We start from the raw sequence: 19,490 nt of genomic DNA, 5'->3' as shown, positions 1-19,490 counted from the left end.
AGCTTTCAAAGTGCATAAAGAGTCAGGCAAGAGCTATCAAGAAGGAATGAATTCGTTTGAACTGATCTCCTGGTGGAAGTCTGGAATAGTGGAAGGCAACAACATTCGAGAAGCCTACAACAATTACACGAGTCTAAACATCAAAGGAGGATATGAAGAGCTCGTCAGAAACAATCCAATCAGGTCTTTCAGAGAAAGAATCAACAAGAAGATAGACTACGAGAGAACTCAAAGAAGACAGAAAGAGAAGGACAATCAAGAAAGAAAGAAGGAAGCTCAGCAAAGGTTGAATCTTTTAGAAATGTAAGTTATCCTTTGTTTTGATTTCTTTTGACAGAGTTTTTGTAATGATTTTATCTGAATATCTATGAAACTCTCATTGTCACACATCTCGTGTCACTTGTCTGAGTTAAAAAGTCCTTGTCTTTATTTCTGCTGCTTCTTCGTAGAAAATACTTGTAAACTCTCGATAATGGCTGTGTTATTAATAGAAATATCCTTAAGGAGCACTTTCTCAGCCTTATAAGAAGAGTATAGGTTTTGGCATCATCAAAAAGGGGGAAATTGTTAGGAACCTTGTATTAGGATTTTGATGATACCAATGTAATGTAGAAAGTAGACCCCTAACTCTTACGTTTCTCCTGAATTGCTACTTTCGTTCTAGACGAAAGTTGCCATAACTCATATGTAATTCGTGTTAAGCTAGAACAAACACACGAAAAGAGTTATGAATAGAAGATAAGCTGATCAAGACGAAAGAAGACTCCACAGCAACGAAAGAAGGAGTTGTCATTAAGAAGACAGTTCTCTTCAAGACTATTCCAACAAGTATTCTTCTTCTCATCAGCAAGAAGAATGTTCTATCTGTCTGATTTGACAACATCCTAGGACAATAAGGACCTCAACTCATGGGACACGCTCTCCAAAGAGCATTTAATGAAGCTGTACTATCTCTGGAGCTAAAAGACAAAAGCCATCAAGTCCTCCATACCTTCAACGACTACTTAGTACAAACCCATTAATGGAGCATTAAATGCATGATGCTCCATGGTCCTTGTCCATCGGATAAAAGGTTCAAAAAATTCATCTCCCTCCAACGGATGAATTTTCATCACCTATATAAACCAACCTTCATCAACTAAGAAGGTGCTGGTTCATTATCACTCTACTCACTCTCTTGCAAAAAGTCCTTGAAAAGTTAACAATCTCAAAACTTTTTGCGAACCAGTTAATTAAGGTGTTAAGGCATTTGAAGTAGATCATCCATCACTGCCCTACATCTTGAAAGAAGTCTTGCACTCTTGAAGCAATCATCCCACACCATCAAGACTTCACAGTTGGAGGAATCAAGAAATGCTTTCTTACCAACCTCAACTTAGAAGAAGAAGTTGATAGAGGCGGAGTAAACTCTCGGAGTTGAAAAACCTTCAAAGGCTGTCCGGCTTAGTGATCAAGGAAGTCTTTGTGTAATTGTACTAAAGAGTGATAGTGCAATCCTTCCAGCAGTTGTGGAAGAAGAGTGGAAGTAGGCAACATTTGGCCGAACCACTATAAAATCTCGTCTCACTCTTCTCTCTACTTACTACTTTATTTTACTGCTTGCATATCATCTTTTTCATCACTCCTCTTAACTTTCTATCAAACTCGTGCAACCCTCACTTTATAATCTTTCCGCTGTGCTTATCTTACTCAAAAGTGTTGTCAGAGTTTTTTTTTTTTTTTTTTTTTTTAAAAACTAAAGAAAAACGAGAGTCTATTCACCCCCCCCCCCCCCCCCTCTAGACTCACCACACAATCTATCGGGACCAACAGATTTACCGTTAGGTATGAATAAAAGCACCACATAATTTTTGGAAATGTACCATTAAGGGTACGGTGATGAGTTATATGGTGCATTTTTTTGGGTGTGTTGTGTATTTTTACATTTTATTACTGTATATTTTTTAATGTATATTATTAACACTATTGGTGCATTTTTCAAGCGGTAGCACAGCCGCACGAGAAGGTGCAACCGCATTTAAGCATATATATATATATATATATATATATATATATATATATATATATATATATATATATATATATATATATATATATATAGAGAGAGAGAGAGAGAGAGAGAGAGAGAGAGGGGTTCATGTTTAGGTGCATTTAAGTGTTTCCCGTGCGGTTGTACGGGTGATTAATGTGCGCGAGTTTTGTACTTAATGTGCGTGAGTCTTGTGGTTATGTGCGTGAGTCTTGTGCTTAATGTGCGTGAGATTTGTGCTTAATGTGCGTGAGTGTGTAATGTTTAATGTGCGTGAGTCTTGTGCGTAATGTGGGTGAGTTTTGTGCTTAAATGTGCGTACTTAATGTGAGATGTTGTTGAAACTTTAAAGTGTATGAGTTTTATGCTTAATGTGCGTGAGTCTTGTGCTTAATGTGCGCGAGTCGTGTGCTTAAGATGCGTGAGTTTTGTACTTAATGTGCGTGAGTGTGTACTTAATGTGAGTTGTTTTTAAATCTTAAGGTGCGTGTGTTTTTGTGATTAACATGCGTGAGGCTTGTGCTTAACATGCGTGAGACTTGTAGTTAACATGCGTGAGGCTTGTGCTTAACATGCGTGAGGTTGTGTTCTGAAATTGTTTTGTTTGTGTGCTTAATGCGCGTGTGTTGTGTACTTTAAGTGCGTTAGATTAATGTTTAATGTGCGTTCATCCGCACAACCCCACGGGAAGCTTCAAATGCACCTGACCACCAGAATTTTCATGTAATCCAGAATTATATACCGTAGAGAAATGATATGATGAACCAAAGCATAGCTTCAATGTACGAATTCTACTAATTGCTTCAATTATTTGCTCATCGTCACTCTGTTCCCAGTCTTTTACCGTCTGAGACTTTTTAGTTCTAAAAATGAATTTTCAGTATAGTAAAAATGAATTTTTACTATATTAAAAATGAATATTTAATTTTAATTTCAGTGGTGGCAAAGGAGTTGGCTGATAAATACCCTGCTTTGACTTGTCATCGGACACTAGACAAGGAAACATCTCCTTTGGAGGCCATAGTCAAATACGATTATCCTATCTTCGACAAAACTAGTATAAGTTTTGGGCAAACTTTACAATATGGTGAGTACTGATGAGTACTGAGTAGTATATATCTACTATACTAATAAGAGTCCAAGATAGTTAGGCCTATAATGGGTAGAAAAAATGGCGGTCAAATTTTTTAATCAAATGAATGGCTCAGATTGATCAGATTTTAATTTTTCTTTAAGATTTTCTAATTTATCCTTAATGAATATGATTATCCGTTAACTTTTCCGTTAAATATTATCTTTTCCGTTAATTTCTGTTAGTTCACCGTTAACTTACTCATTGATTTCAATAAGAAAGGTCTTATGTTCGAACCTCATCCCAATCAAAATTGACATAATTAGTACTCTATTTTACTCTCATTAAATTAAATAATAATTTAGTAGCTACAACAAAAAATAATACATATGCATTTCTTTAATTTAGAATTATGTGTCTACAATATCTTTATTCAAAAAAAAAAAAAATTATTCATTATCAATAAATTAAATAAGAGAAATAATTTCATTAGTTATATAGTATTTATTTTTCTCCAATATAAAAATTCTTTACATTCAAATTCATCAATTGATTATATTTGATACATTGTCTCTACAATGTCTTTATTAAAAAAAAATTATTCATTATCAACAAATTAATTAAGAGAAATAATTTTATTAGTTATATTGTCTTTATATTTCTCCAATGTAAAAAATTCTTTACATTCAAATTCATCAATTGATTATATTCACTACATTGTCTATTATCTTTTTTGTGCACTATTTTTTAATTAAATATCAAAGTTATAATACAATATAATGCTATATATTTATTTACCAAGTATTTTATTAATACCATGAAAAAATTAAAAAATATAATTAATAAAACCAATCATATTAACTACTTGAGGAATTTGTTGACAAAGAGAGTATTCAAATCACACAACAAATTGAAGTAAGAACTACCTCGCAATGTCCTTGTTTGACAATCAGCAGTTAGCGGATTATATTAGCAAATTTGACCAGCGAATTATATCAACGGTTGGTAAAAAGATATTTGAAAAAATTAGCTGTTTAGATTAACATGTAAAATGATTTAAGGGTATAATAATAATAATAATAATAATAATAATAATAATAATAATAATAATAATAATAATAATAATAATAATAATAATAATAATAATAATAATAATAATAATAATAATAATAATAATAATAATAATTGTTTTTTAAAAAATAAAAAAATATAATTAAGCCAATCATATTAACTACTTGGGGTGACAAAAAGAATATTCAAATCACACAACAAATTGAAGTAGGAAATTATCTCGCAATGTCCTTGTTTGGCAATCAGCCGTTAGCTCTTCAATATCAGTATATATTTAATATTTTAAGCCCTAATTTTTATTTGCTCTCCCTTATGTCCCGTATTTGGTTTCAACCATACCTATACAATTATTTTATTGATAATATTATAATCAATCTTGACTATATTATCTTACATTTGTAAACTTAGAATTGCCTATTTAAATACGCAAATTTAACATTCAATTATCTATGCATGAACAATTCCAATATAATATTGCCTTGATATACTTTAAAGTACTTATTTAAAAAAAAAAAAACAATATTGAGCATTATCCCAATCGTGCAATGTGCGTACAAAACTAGTTAAGCTAGCTAGCTAGTTGAACTTCATACATAGATTGTGAAAGGGAAAAGAAGATGGAATGAGTGATATCTTCAATTCTCCGTCTGGTATCAACACGATCGGAGGAACCACTTTATAGATTAACATCATGTTTAGTTTGTAAAATGAAAATTTTTACAAGGTTTGACCTAAAATTCTTCAATAGTTCACACAGATGGGGCCATTCACCCTATACTTTGAATAGTATACAAAATAATATACTTTCAGTTTTCAAATAATGTATTTTCATTCTATGAATACAATATACATTTTTTATATATTAAAAGTGTATTAACATTTTAATTCGCTTCAAAAGACAATACTATTACATTTATGAAAATCAAATATAATAAAAGTTTAAAAGAGGAAACGTGCATGGAAATTAAAGTTGTTGAATCATATTGTATTCTATAAATAAAGTAAAACAAGACAAACTGCATGAACTAAAGGTACCAACCATTTGCTGACTTTCACAGCAAACGAAAAATGGAAAATTTTAAACAAGAAAAACGGAAAACCTTTTTTAAAACATAATTGAATTGGGAGATTACAATTAATTAAATTAATATTAAAAATAAAAAATAGAAATTCTATCCTACTAGTGTATAATATGCCTCTATCATATATTCATATAGCACCTCTCTACTTCGAAGTTTCTTTCATTTAATTCTTGCATCATAAAGGAAAACAAGAAAAGAGGGACAAATTGATAAGGGGGAGGAGGGGGGGGGGGGGGGGTATTGAGAACGTAAACAAATTATTAAAGGTTTAATTTGTATGTATATTCAACTAAGAAAGTACAAGTACAAACATAATACATGCATGATGAAGACCATGCACCACAACAACTCTAACAGCCAGTGCAAGTGGAACATAAACTCTAGTATTATTTCTTGTAGTCTTCATCTTGTAGATAATAAAAATAATTGGTCAGCCCATGACAGCAGGAGAAAGTGACAAATTTATGCATGTTGTGGTCACATTGAGGGCAGGGCACAGCCTCTAGAATTTTATCCACATTAGATGAGTGATTGAGAGCACAACAAGAGTGTTGATTGGAAGAAGAAGAAGAAGAAGAAGAAGAAGAAGAAGAAGAAGTATTAAGCATCTCATAGCAATCCTTGAATGCTTGTTCAAAATCATCGGCATGTGCATTGTTCTCCCATTTCTCATACTCATTCAAGACTTGTAACATTTTGTCTCCCATATCACATCCAATTATTCTTTTCCCTTTGCCCAACAAGGCCCATGATCCAATTGTTGTACATTCATCTCCATAAGATAATAATTTTCTAAGTCTTTGCAAAATTTCGTCACTTCTTTCATCAATTCCAGCCTTACTCAAATATTGGATCCTAGATGAGGTCACACTATGAAGTCGTGTCCAAAACCACTTAATATCATAAGGTTCAAATTCATAATCACATGCTCTACTCACCTCTTTAACCATTTTTCTTCCTCTTCTTCCAACGTATGCAATGTTCATATTTATTTGGAATTTGGAACGAATTTCTTGTACCTTAAGTACAAATTCTAGAACTCGTTTAATGTTATTGCCTCCGCACAAGAAAATGTACTTTTCATCATCATCATCAATCTGTTCAAAAGAAAAATACATATATAATGTTTTATTAATGCTTAATTGAATCGCTTATTTAAAATTAAGAAAAAATAAATATTGAATACTGAGTAGGTAGTAATTTTGTTTTAAGCATGAGAGGACGTACAGGCTAAGATAATTGAATTGAAGTGTATAGTTTAGCTTAGCTTAGCTTGTAGTTAATTGCCACTAATTAATTAGAATTGAAAATGAGGACTTATTACTTACCCACGAGTTTAGCCTCTTTTGGAAATCCCATTTGCGAGTCGTTCCTACTACAAGCTTAAGATTCCAAGATTCTTTAAGCCAAAGCTCTTGTTCCCTCTCACGCGTGTAGTTGAATGAACGAAACTGATGAATATATAAAATATTATTGTATTTGTATAAAATGGTTAAATTCTAAAATTATAAATTTTTTATTGATTTTTTTTATAAATAAATAAAGATAGACATATACATTTAATAAGTAAGAGTTTAATTATAATATAGACATACCGAACTTTTCATCTTGATCTCGATGTCGTCAATCCAATCTTTGATCATTTTGCGGACCTCTCTCGCAAAATTATGAATTTGGTTGTCAATGTCACCAATCACACGGTCAGCACCAGAAGTCCTTTCCCTCAACTCATTTTCTAATGAAAGGATTGTACCACCTGATCTCATTGTTCTCAATTCAGAAAGTTGATCTCCCCATACGAATCTCATGTGAAGTGCATTAGAATGAACCAATCTTCCCCGTTTATCCAATGAAATGATAATAGGGTCTCCCCCAACTTGAAAAGTTGAAGAGCACTTGTCTTTAAGAAATCTTATAAATTCTGGTGCAATCCATTTTTGTGTATTCAATACACAAAAATAGTGGCACAAAACATGATGCCTTTGTACTTGCTCATTCAGATCATTTATAATTGGAACCCAAATTATCTTTACTCCTCTGGGCTCATTATATGCATAATAGGGGAACTGTTTGCCGGATGATATTAGTAGTAGCACTCCCTCCCCTTCAAACTCATCTAATCCCGTTGAATATGACCATCTCTAATATAAAAGATATTTGGACGTCATCAAATTCGATAAATATAGTATTTCACCACACATACACATATATGACAAAAAAAAAAAAAGTAAGAACAAATGCTTACACATACCGTGATAATACTTTTGTTCAAAATTGGCTTTTCATTACTATTTTTGACATTGAATATCAATTTAAGAATGTCCAAGATATTTGAAGAATTATCAAACGCATGTAACAATGCTTGATAATTTTGTTCAGTCCTTTTTGCCTCTGCATACCCAAAACTATAATTAATCTCATTGCTAAATTAAGATTTTTGGTAAAATCTATTTAATCAAAGTACTGTAATTTTGGATTTAATTAATCATTTTAATTAGAAAAATTAAGGATTATTTGTTTGCATAACAAAGTTTAACTTTTACAGTCAATTTATAATAACTTCATATGCACTAGAAATTATATGATATTCATAATTATACATGAATTATTATAATCATAAACATTTCATTTCGTAACTAAATATTAAAATGAAATATTAAGCCAACCTAGTAGTGGGAGGCTGGAATCCAGAATCTCTTTGATTTTGGTGGATACATTGGACACTTCGCTCATGATCTGATTTTGTGGCCTGAAGAATAAGAGCAAGGCTAATTAATTAATTAAAAGCAAACATCAATAAATCAATCTTCACTATACTTATTTACAAAAAGTTAATTAAACCCAATTTACACGTTAAATTGTATTAATGATTTGTAAATATTATTTATATGAGATATTACAACTAATTATTTATAATGATTGTTGAAAAAATAGATTAAGGCAGAATATATTTAATTTAATTTATACAAAGTTAAATCAAGTGGTCTTACTTGAGGCCCAAAATAAGGAGGTGAGCGTAAGCAACAATACTTCTTGCGATCCAGTAGTTCGCCAAAAACATTGATGATGAATGTCGAAGCTCAACCATGAGCTTGGTGAGATCAAACATGGACTTTATTGAGTCATTCAAAATAATTTCATTCTCAATAGATAGCATTGAGTTTACACTCTTTCGTAGAGCAGTCATGTTATAGGATAATCCTTTCTGATGGCATGATTGTGAGGCAACTTTAAATTTTCCTCGGATGATCGCAAAACATGCGAGTAACATTACTCCCTTAGCATGCCACATATACTTTGACAACAAACTTAGTAGATAAATGGCAATTGAGTGACTATCATCATAGCTTACACAAGTGAAGTCTATCTAAAAATGATAATGAAATTTAACAAAAAGAAGTCATCATTTGAACTCATATAAAATTGTGTGATGAATGGAGGATTTATATATACCATACCACGAAAGAGAGTTGCAAAACAATAAATGAAATCTCCTTCTGGATGTGCTCTTGCAACTGTAACTTGTCTTGCATTGCTTCTCGATTAACCTAAACTCATACTCCATTAACACAAAGCTAGTGTGATGAAAACAAAAATGGAAGTATTTCTAAGCAGGAATAGTAAGAACATTTAAGAAATCTCTCATTGGTCTATGATTATTTAGATATATATAATTGTATGATAAAAATCATTCACTATAGGTGCATATATATACAATGGTAACTAAATCTATATAATTGTAAATAAAATAATTTTAAAAATTGTTTAATGTAAGTAATATTGACAAACCGCATTGAAATTGAAAATGTCCTCCACAAACTTAAGAAGACAATTTGCATCAACATCTATGCCACCATTCGGATTATGCGTATCCTTAACTTGTTCTATGATGATCTTCTCTTCAACATGAGTCATTTGTAGTTGTGAAATTGTTGTTCTTGACGGAGAGAGAGGTTGGGTTGTCATGTCTTGTAGGTAACATAAGAAGAGGGGAATTGGCTCTTTGAAAAAAGAATAATCAAGGTTTACTTGGATTGGTTCTAGACATGACAACGTTTGTAGGTCTTATATATAATATATAGAGATTACAAATCTTGTGAAAGAATTAATTGAATTTGCTTCACTGTAAGGAAAAGAACCAAAGAGGAATATAATCTTTTATTTCATTATTGGATTATTCACTAGTGGAAATTATACAATTTCCGACCATCTGAAAGTGATCTTAAATTAAGTTGATACCAAAAAGTGGTCGGAAATAGCAACAAAGGTTTTTCCGGATACCAAAAGTGGTCGGAACAAGACTTTTGACTTGGTTTAAGATCACTTTCAGGTGGTCAGAAATTTCACAATTTCCAGTAGTGATTATATGAGAAGCTTGTCTTCTTGCTTACAAAAACACAAAGGTAAAATAGAATAACTAAGGAAGTTAGGGATAGTATTATTTTTTTGTTTTGAAAAATTTCCCATCCAGTCTCTTTCGTTACTTTACTTTTATTACTTATTCTTGAGAAACAATGAACAAACTCCTCATGATCATCATATATATAATACAAATTTTATTTTGTCTGGTCCACATACAAATTTATTAGCAAAGCTTTTTGGAGGCTTGAACAACAAACAAAATTAAAAGAAGAGCAGAATTGAAGATGGAGCTGAGGTAGATATAGATTTATGTATCTAAAGGAGAATTCAGTGATGAAGTAAAGCATTGTAATATTGATTTTGTGGCCCAAACATGCAAACACTTTACATGAATTTTTATACTTTCCCTCAACTCCACTCTTCTATATATATATATATATATATATATATATATATATATATATATATATATATATCTACTATACTAATAAGAGCCCAAGAGAGTTAGGCCTATAATGGGTAGAAAAAATGGCGGTCATGTTTTTTAATCAAATGAATGGCTCAGATTGATCAGATTTAATTTTTTATCTTAAAATTTCCTAATTTATCCTTAATGAATATGATTTTCCGTTAACTTTTCCATTAATTTCTGTTAGTTCACCGTTAACTTACTCATTGATTTCGATAAGAAAGGTCTTAGGTTTGAACCTCATCCCAATCAAAGTTGGCATAATTAGTACTTTATTTTACTCTTATTAAATTATATAAAAATAATAATTTAGTAGCTATAACAAAAAATAATACATATGCATTTCTTTAATTTAGAATTATGTGTCTACAATGTCTTTATTCAAAACAAATTATTATTATCAATAAATTAAATAAGAGAAATAATTCCATTAGTTATATTGTATTTATTTTTCTCCAATATAAAAATTCTTTACATTCAAATTCATCAATTAATTATATTTGCTACATTGTCCCTACAATGCCTTTATTAAAAAAAACTATTCACATTATCAATAAATTAATTAAGAGAAATAATTTTATTAGTTACGTTATATTGTCTTTATATTTCTCCAATGTAAAAAATTCTATACATTCAAATTCATCAATTGATTATATTCACTACATTGTCTATTGTCTTTTTTGTGCACTATTTTTTAATTAAATATCAAAGTTATAATACAAAATAATGCTATATATTTATTTACCAAGTATTTTATTAATACCATGAAAAAATTTTAAAAATATAATTAATAAAGTAAATCATATTAACTACTTGAGTGATTTGTTGACAAAGAGAATATTCAAATCACACAACAATTTAAAATGAGAACTACCTCGCAATCTCCTTGTAATTGTTGAGCTGAATGCTGCTTCGAAGGTGATTGAGATTTTTCAGTATCTATTTTATCTTTTTCCTTCCTCTCAACCTTTGACTCTTTGATTACACCCTCACCAAAATTCTCTAAATCGGTGCCAACATTCTCATCATCACTCTGTTCCCAGTCTTTTACAGTCTGAGATTTTCCATCTTCATCATCATCCTCATCACTCTCTGAATCATTATCAGAAGATTCGTCTTCATTTGCAAAGAATAATCTTTTCTCTGAGGCTCAGCCTCTTTACTTTTCTTTTCTTTGTCATTTGGAATGCTCTTGTTAACAAGAGCTTTTAGAGCACTAATCTTGTCTGGTTGTGTAAGTGAAACCAATGCTTTGGATGTGAAATCTTTGTCCAATTCTTCAACCAACTGCTCATTTTCTTCTTTATCCTTTGCTTTTTGAGCCTATTAGGAAAAAATTGAAACCAAATTATAAACTCAAATAGTCAAACTATCCCCCTGTGCAAATATAATAAAGTGATCAACCATCCCAACCTTGAAGAATTTACTCTTCAAAATGATTTCTTCCATCACTTCTTTCTTGGATTTTTGCCTCTGCAAAAGAATGTCAGACAAAATTAGTAGCTGAGTGAACAAGAACAAGTAAAGTCCATCCATCAAATTGGCTAGATTTGAATGCATCTCACATCTTCCTGTCCTTCCACCAGACCACGTTGCATAACCTGTGATCCATGAGAATCAAGTTGTTCCAAGATAGCTGACCTCTCTACACAGTCAATAGGGAAAAGGAAACAAAATTTAAGGTTACTTGAATTTGCATGTAATATATAAGATAGTTTTGTCAGCGCTTTTCAAATGGTATTTCATCATAAAGAAAACCAATATTGGGGACTTACTCTCACCATCATTGAGTCCATCATCTTCATCCTCATCATTTAATCTTTTCTTAATATATATAGTCCTCCAATATAATCAGCGTCTTTTTTTTTTTTTTTTTTGAGTGAATTCTGCACACCCTCTTCAATGCTTATCCCATGCATGATTGGTGCTATTATTATCTCTTATGGTCAAATCTTGGTAGATGATGTAGCCATTAATGTGCAATCCAACTATCAGATTAGCCTTGTAGTTGATATGAAGCACCTGTTGAAAATCAATTATTTCCCACCAAATGCAAGAGCAGAAAAAAGATTCGTGGGAATTTCTATTCAACTCTAATTTTTTGTCGAAAATAGCGTCCAACATATAAAAATTGGATGAAAAATCTAGAAGGTAACCCACCATTCTTTCAGATGATACAAGATGGATATCTATTCCTTTTATGTACTGGAAATATTATAAATTTAAGTTATCTATCCATTTTGATTTATTTTATTTTTAGTTTTCGGTTTAAAAACAAATGTTCTATTTTATAGTCCACAATATTCTTAAATGCAAGAGGGCAGGGGTTTGATGAACTGATCACAAATGACGGAATTTTGCCTATCTAGGATTGGGGTGAAGCTCTGATTCTCCTTTTCATCTCAGGCTGATGATACAGATTTAATACACTTCTAATGCTATTATTCTAGTTGGTACATTATATTCAAAACGTGAACAAACTAAAAGTTTAATTTGTATGTATATTCAATGAATAATATTACAACAATGAACGTACAAGTACAAACATATATAATACATGCATGTAGACTACTACAAAAGCTCTAACAGCCAGTGCAAGTAGAACAGAAACTCTAGTATTATTTCTAGTCTCCATCCTGGTAACAATATAAATAATTAGTCAGGTCATGACAACAGGAGAAAGTGACAAATTTATGCATGTTCTGGTCACATTGAAAGCAGGACACAATCTCTGGAATTTTATCCAAATTAGATGAGTAATTGAGAGCACAACAAGAGTGTTGATTGGAAGAAGAAGAAGAAGTATTAAGCATCTCATAGCAATCCTTGAATGTTTGTTCAAAATCATTGGCATGTTCAATGTTCTTCCATTTCTCATGCTCATTCAAGACTCCTAACATTTTGTCTCCCATATCACATGCAATTATTCTTTTCCCTTTGCCCAACAAAGCCCATGATCCAATTGTTGTGCATTCATCTTCATAAGATAATAATTTTCTGAGTCCTTGCAGAATTTCATCACTCCTTTCATCAAGTACTCCAACGTTACACAAATATTGGATCCTAGATGAGGCCACGCTATGAAGTCGTGCCCAAAACGACTTAAACTCATAACGTGTAAATGCATAATCACATGCTCTACTCACCTCTTCAATAATTTTTCTTCTTCTTCCAACGTATGCAATTTTCATATTCATTTGGAATTTGGAACGAACTTCTTTTACTTTAAGTACAAATTCTAGAACTCTTTTAATGTTATTGCCTCCACATAACAAAATGTACTTTTCATCATCATCAATCTGTTCAAAAGAAAAATACACAGAACAATATAATGTTTTAATAATGCTTAATTGAATGTTCATTTAAAAATAAAAAATATTTATTGAATAGGGAGTAGTAATTTTGTTTTAAGCATGAGAGGACGTACAAGCTAAGATAATTGAATTGTAGTGTATAGTAGGCTGTAGGCATATCATGCAGTTTAGCTTAGCTTAGGTTGTAGTTAATTGCCACTAATTAATTAATTAGAATTGAAAATGAGGACTCATTACTTACCCACTGGTGTAGTCTGGATTTGAATGTCCTGTTGCTAGTCGTTCCTACTACAAGCTTAAGATTCCAAGATTCTTTAAGCCAAAGCTCTTCTTCTATCTCACGCGTGTAATTGTATGAACGAAACTGATGAATATATAAAATATTATTGTATTTGTATAAAATGGTTGAATTCTAAAATTATAAATTTTTTTATTGAAATTCTTTTTCTAAATAAATAAAGTTAGACATGTACATATAATAAGTGAGTAAGAGTTTAATTATAAGATAGACATACCGAACTTTTCATCTTCATCTTGATGTCGTACACCCAAACATTGATCTTTTTGCGGACCTCTCTAGCGAAATTATGTATTTGTTTGTCAATGTCATCAATCACACGGTCAGCACCAGAAGTACTTTCCCTCAACTCATTTTCTAATGAAGGCATTATATCACTTGATATCATTGTTCTCTCTTCATTAAATAATTGAGATCCCCATGTAAATGTCATGTGCAGTGCATTAGAATGAACCAATCTTCCCCGTTTGTCCAGTGAAATGATAATAGGGTCACCTCCAACTTGAAAAGTTGAGAAGCATTTGTCTTTAAGAAATCTTACAAATTCTGGTGCAATCCATTTTTTTGAATCCAATACACAGTAGTAGTTAATTGTATATGATCATTTATAATTGGAACCCAAATCATCTGTACTCCTGTGGCCGCCGCCGCATAATATGCATGAAAGGGGAAGTGTTCGCCGGATGATATTAGCAATAGCACTCCGTTCCATTCAAACTCATCTAATCCTATTGAATGAGAAAAGTCTAAAGTCTGTCTAATATAAAAGATATTTAGAGGTCATTCGATAAGGTGTAGTGTTTCACACTTATATGATAAGAAAAGTAAAAACAAAGGTTTATACATACATGCACCATATGGTCCATATCGTGGTACGTAATTAGCTTCATTTTCTCTTGAAAAAAAATTGACTTCTCTTTATTATTTTTGACATTGAATATCAATTTAAGAACGTCCAAGATATTTAAAGAATTATCAAAAGCATGTAACAATGCTTGATAATTTTCTTCTGCCCTTTTTGCCTCTGCATACACAAAACTAAAATTAATCTCATTGCTAAATTATGATTTTTGGTCAAATCTATTTAATAAAAGAACTGTAGTTTTGGATTTAATTAATCATTTTAATTAGAAAAATTTAGGATTATTTGATTGCATAAAAAAGTTTAACTTTTACAGTCATTTTATAATAACTTCATATGCACCAGAAATTATATGATATTCATAATTATACATGAATTATAATCATAAACATTTCGCAAGTAAATATTAAAATAAAATATTAAACCAACCTAGTAGTGGGAGGCTGGAAGCCAGAATCTCTTTGATTTTGGTGGATACATTTGACAGTTCCGCCATTATCTTCTGATTTTGTGGCCTGAAGAATAAGGGCATATATGGCTAATTATTTTTTTTTTTTTTTTTTTTTTTAAAGTTACTGGTCCTATTACATTGTAGTATCTGTTCATATACTTTCTCAACCTGCTGAAACACAAAGAACCAATAACGCCTCCACTGAGGCTCGAACTCATAATCTTCCAAATGGAAGTCCAACCCGGGTACTATTAGACCACATAGTCCTGGTATATGGCTAATTATTTAATTAAAAACAAACTTCAATAAATCAATCTTCAATATACTTTTTGAAGGCGAAAATAATATGGATTGTATTAAATCTTCAATATACTTATTTACGAATAGTTAATTAAACCCAATTTACACGTTTTAATGTGCAATGTATAAATTAATGCTTTGAAATATTTTTCTATTTTATATTGTATTAATAATTTATAGATATTGTCAACTACCAGTGTGATGATACTTCTATAACCATTTTAAATAGGTGGTTGCAAGATTGAGAAAGTATAATAGAACATATATTACGTTGTAAAGAACGAGTCTTTCAAAAAATTATTTATAGATATTTATACGAAATATTACAATTAATCATTTTTAAAGATTATTGAAAAATTAGATTAAGCCAGAATATATGTAATTTAATTTATACAAAGTTAAATCAAGTGGTCTTACTCATGGCCCAAAATAAGGAAGTGAGCATAGGCAACAACACTTCTTGCCATCCAGTAATTCGCCAAAAACATTGACGATGAATGTCGAAGCTCAGTCATAAGCTTGGAGAGATTAAACATGGATCTTATTGAGTCATTAAAAAAAACTTCATTGTCAGGGGATAGCATTGAGTTTAGACTATTTCTTAGAGCACCCATGTTATAGGATAGTCTTTTCCGATGACATGATTGAGAAGCAACTTTAGATTTCCCTGGGATGATTGCAAAACATGCGAGTAACATTAGTCCCTTAGCATGCCACATATACTTTGACAACAAACTTAGTAGATAAATGGCAGTTGAGTGACTATCATCATTGCTTACACAAGTGAAGGCTATCTAAAAATAAGAATGAAATTTAAAAGAAAAGGTCATCATTTAATTAGTACTCATATAAAATTGTGTGATGAATGGAGGATTTATATATACCATACCACAAAAGAGAGTTGTAAAACAACAAATGAAATCTCTTTCTGGATGTGTTCTTGTAACTGTAACCTGTCTTGCATTGCTTCTAGAGGAACCTAAACTCATATATACTCCATTAACACAAAGCTAGTGTGATGAAAACAAGAATGAGACTATTTCTAAACATGAATAGTAAGAAAATTTAAGAAATCTCTCTTTGGCCTATGATTATTCGATGTAAATTTACTTGATGACATTGATAATAACATTATGCTGGCAGTTGTATTATATGCGCTGCATTTAGGTGATTGTATGATAAAAATTCATTCACTATAGGTGCATATATATAAATGGTAACTAAATCTATATATTTGTCAAGAAAATAATTTTAAAAATAATTTAATGCAAGTATATTGACAAACCACATTGAAATTGAAAATGTCCTCCACAAACTTGAGAAGACAATTTGCATCAACATCTATGCCACCATTCGGATTATGCGTATCCTTAACTTGTTCTGTGATAATCTTCTCTTCAACATGAGTCATTTGTAGTTGTGAAATTGTTGTTCTTGACGGAGAGAGAGGTTGGGTTGCCATGTCTTGTAGGTAAGATAAGAAGAGGAGAATTGACTCTTTGAAAAAAGAATAAATTAAGGTTTAGTTAGATTGGTTCCGGTCATGACAATGTAGTTCTTATATAATATAAAAATTAAAAATCTTGTGGAAGAATTAATTGAGTTTGCTTCACTGTAAGGAAAAGAACCAAAGAGGAATATAATCTTTTATTTCATTATTGGATTATTATATGAGAAGCTTGTCTTCTTGCATACAAAAACACAAAAGTAAAATAGAATAACTAAGGAAGTTAGGGATAGTATTATTTTTTTGTTTTGAAAAATTTCCCATCCAGTCTCTTTCGTTACTTTACTTTTATTACTTATTCTTGAGAAACAATGAACAAACTCCTCATGATCATCATATATATAATACAAATTTTATTTTGTCTGGTCCACATACAAATTTATTAGCAAAGCTTTTTGGAGGCTTGAACAACAAACAAAATTAAAAGAAGAAAAGAGCAGAATTGAAGATGGAGCTGAGGTAGATATAGATTTATGTATCTAAAGGAGAACTCAGTGATAAAGTAAAGCATTGTAATATTGATTTTGTGGCCCAAACATATAAAACACTTTACATGAATTTTTATACTTTCCCTCAACTCCACTCTTCTATATATCATGTTCTTGATTCTCGATTTCTTGATAACTAATACACTAGTACAACAAATAAAAATTAAAGTGCAATACATACAGATTCAGCTGCACTAGTTGAACTTCATACCTAGCTCTCACATGAATGGATTGTGAAAGGGAAAATTAAAGCATGGAATCAGTGTTGTGTTATCTTCTTAATTATCTCCGTATGGTATCAACAGAATTGATTGTATATGTAAATCAAAAACAGAAACAAAATAACAGCAAAGTATATTAATGTGCTCACCAGAATTTTCATGTAATCCAGAATTATATACCGTAGAGAAATGATATGATGAACCAAAGCATAGCTTCAATGCACGAATTCTACTAATTGCTTCAATTATTTGCTCATCGTCACTCTGTTCCCAGTCTTTTACTGTCTGAGACTTTTTAGTTCTAAAAATGAATTTTCAGTATAGTAAAAATAATTTTTACTATATTAAAAATGAATATTTAATTTTAATTTCAGTGGTGGCAAAGGAGTTGGCTGATAAATACCCTGCTTTGACTTGTCATCGGACACTAGACAAGGAAACATCTCCTTTGGAGGCCATAGTCAAATACGATTATCCTATCTTCGACAAAATTAGTATAAGTTTTGGGCAAACTTTACAATATGGTGAGTACTGATGAGTACTGAGTAGTATATATATATATATATATATACTTATTTTTTTGGTTATTATATACGGAGTATATTTTAATTTTCATTCATTTAATTTAATTAATATTCATATATATGTTTTTCAGTGTTATTGTCGAAGATGAGTGTAGAGGAAAACAAGTTAATGTTGAAGCACAAAGAAGCAGTGGAGCTTGTAAAATGCTTGTGCGATAAACTCAAAACCCTAAATGGCACACAAGTTGCTTCACTCGCGAAAGAAGCAATAATTCAAGCAGCATACTTGGACATTGAAGAGGTGGTTCAAAATATTGTGGAAGCATATCCCGCCACGGCTTATTACAAAGACATAAGTGGGAGGAATATACTTCACATTGCAGTAGAGAACCGCAGCCTAAATGTTTATAACCTTATTTGTGGAACCAATGTGCTTAAGTATGATTTAGTGGATGAAAGAGACGACCATTGTGCATTCGGCTGGGAAATTGGCATCTTCGCACAAACTCAACTGGAACCGAAGTATTTTTTCTGGTGCAGCTATTCAAATGCAGCATGAGCTGCTATGGTTTAAGGTAAGTACCTAAATTTTTCTCGAACCAAGAAACCAGACTACTTAATAAGCCTAGCCTAGTTAAGTTGATTGATTGATTGATTGTGTAGGAAGTGCAAAAGATTGCACCGCCATATTTCTCATCACTGAGAAATAAAGATGAGAAATCACCAAAGATGGTGTTCACGGATGAGCATAAGGACTTGAAAAAGGAAGGAGAGAAATGGATGAAGGAGACAGCAACCGCATGCTCCATTGTAGCAGCGCTCATTGTTACTGTGGCGTTTGCCGCTGCTATTACAGTTCCACGGCTCAACAATGGTGGTGGCTTTAACGCTACAATTGTTACCGTGAATAATGATGCTTCAAGTAATGGCACAATTATAGATTCCATTGATGAGGGCCTCCCCATCTTCTCCAGAAAGAATGCTTTCAGAAGCTTTTATATCTTCAATAGTCTCTCTCTCTTTATGGCCGTTCCTTCTCTCCTGCTCTTCTTGTCCATCCAAATTTCGCGCTATGCCGAAGAAGATTTCCTGCACAGTCTTCCCTGGAAGCTAATCGTGGGCATCAACACCTTGCTATCTTCCGTTATGTATATGATGGGCTCGTTTATTACCACGGTTAATCTGGTGTTTGGTAACACTGTTCTATCGGTTCGTGTTGCTTTGAGGGTATGTGCCGGTGTGACTTTAGTTGCATTAATCATTCTTCAATTCCGACTCTTCTTAGCTTTCCTATGGTCTACCTACGGACAGACCATTTTAAAGAAACTAAAGGATGGCCGCACTGCCGACAACTTATTTTGACTTGCTGCACCTAGCTAGTTAGCTTGTGTGGAAAGTTAAAATGAGTCGTTTACTCTATTTCTCTATTGTATTGATCTT

At 31.6% G+C, this 19,490-nt stretch overlaps 3 protein-coding genes and 1 long non-coding RNA gene across 6 annotated transcripts in view; 1 reads left to right on the top strand and 3 right to left on the bottom strand.

The window, feature by feature from the left end:
- The window catches only part of LOC109165530, a 52,581-nt gene extending 33,169 nt beyond the window's left edge, over positions 1-19,412 (top strand). The window contains exon 4 of the mRNA XM_019314338.1: positions 18,714-19,412. Coding sequence (XP_019169883.1) covers positions 18,714-19,412 — 699 coding nt within the window. The remainder of the gene's footprint in view (positions 1-18,713) is intronic.
- Positions 5,578-9,277, bottom strand: LOC109168084 (protein SIEVE ELEMENT OCCLUSION B-like). 2 transcript variants are annotated; one of them, XM_019317142.1, is made up of 9 exons: positions 9,044-9,277; positions 8,713-8,802; positions 8,245-8,621; positions 7,921-8,003; positions 7,506-7,645; positions 6,850-7,395; positions 6,583-6,705; positions 6,193-6,351; positions 5,998-6,109 (listed from the first exon to the last, which is right to left on the bottom strand). In XM_019317142.1, exons 1-9 carry the CDS (start codon positions 9,218-9,220, stop codon positions 6,092-6,094), a joined length of 1,713 nt encoding a protein of 570 aa, XP_019172687.1. In that variant the 5' UTR covers positions 9,221-9,277; the 3' UTR covers positions 5,998-6,091. The 2 variants fall into 2 exon arrangements, with proteins under 2 accessions (XP_019172684.1, XP_019172687.1); XM_019317139.1 differs by having other exon boundaries at positions 5,578-6,351.
- Positions 11,339-11,898, bottom strand: LOC109168243. Of its 2 annotated transcripts, none has more exons than XR_002052036.1 (4): positions 11,861-11,898; positions 11,651-11,730; positions 11,499-11,558; positions 11,339-11,408 (listed from the first exon to the last, which is right to left on the bottom strand). It is a non-coding gene; the product is annotated as an uncharacterized LOC109168243 (long non-coding RNA). The 2 variants fall into 2 exon arrangements; XR_002052037.1 differs by having other exon boundaries at positions 11,867-11,898.
- On the bottom strand, positions 12,631-14,435 carry LOC109168211 (protein SIEVE ELEMENT OCCLUSION B-like). The gene is made up of 3 exons (XM_019317256.1): positions 13,915-14,435; positions 13,641-13,763; positions 12,631-13,384 (listed from the first exon to the last, which is right to left on the bottom strand). Exons 1-3 carry the CDS (start codon positions 14,128-14,130, stop codon positions 12,710-12,712), a joined length of 1,014 nt encoding a protein of 337 aa, XP_019172801.1. The 5' UTR covers positions 14,131-14,435; the 3' UTR covers positions 12,631-12,709.
- Positions 19,413-19,490: the final 78 nt, after the last annotated feature.

Source organism: Ipomoea nil, unplaced genomic scaffold (genome assembly GCF_001879475.1).
Source record: "Ipomoea nil cultivar Tokyo-kokei standard unplaced genomic scaffold, Asagao_1.1 scaffold0317, whole genome shotgun sequence".
Classification (NCBI taxonomy): domain Eukaryota; kingdom Viridiplantae; phylum Streptophyta; class Magnoliopsida; order Solanales; family Convolvulaceae; genus Ipomoea; species Ipomoea nil.
The sequence above is the reverse complement of the archived record's forward strand: the minus strand, read 5'-3'. Positions and strand labels throughout refer to the sequence as shown.

Bases quoted from the DNA above. Each gene is read 5' to 3' on its own strand.
- LOC109168084 (XM_019317139.1), bottom strand. From the start codon at position 9,220: ATGACAACCCAACCTCTCTCTCCGTCAAGAACAACAATTTCACAACTA. The intron at 7,646-7,920 runs GTTGGCTTAATA...TTGGGTATGCAG, and splicing joins TTCCAGCCTCCCACTACTAG to AGGCAAAAAGGACTGAACAA. The intron at 7,396-7,505 runs GTATGTGTAAGC...CTTTTATATTAG, and splicing joins TGAACAAAAGTATTATCACG to AGATGGTCATATTCAACGGG.
- LOC109168211 (XM_019317256.1), bottom strand. From the start codon at position 14,130: ATGACATTTACATGGGGATCTCAATTATTTAATGAAGAGAGAACAATG. The intron at 13,764-13,914 runs GTATGTCTATCT...TATATTCATCAG, and splicing joins AGATGAAGATGAAAAGTTCG to TTTCGTTCATACAATTACAC. The intron at 13,385-13,640 runs GTAAGTAATGAG...TCTTTTGAACAG, and splicing joins AATCCAGACTACACCAGTGG to ATTGATGATGATGAAAAGTA.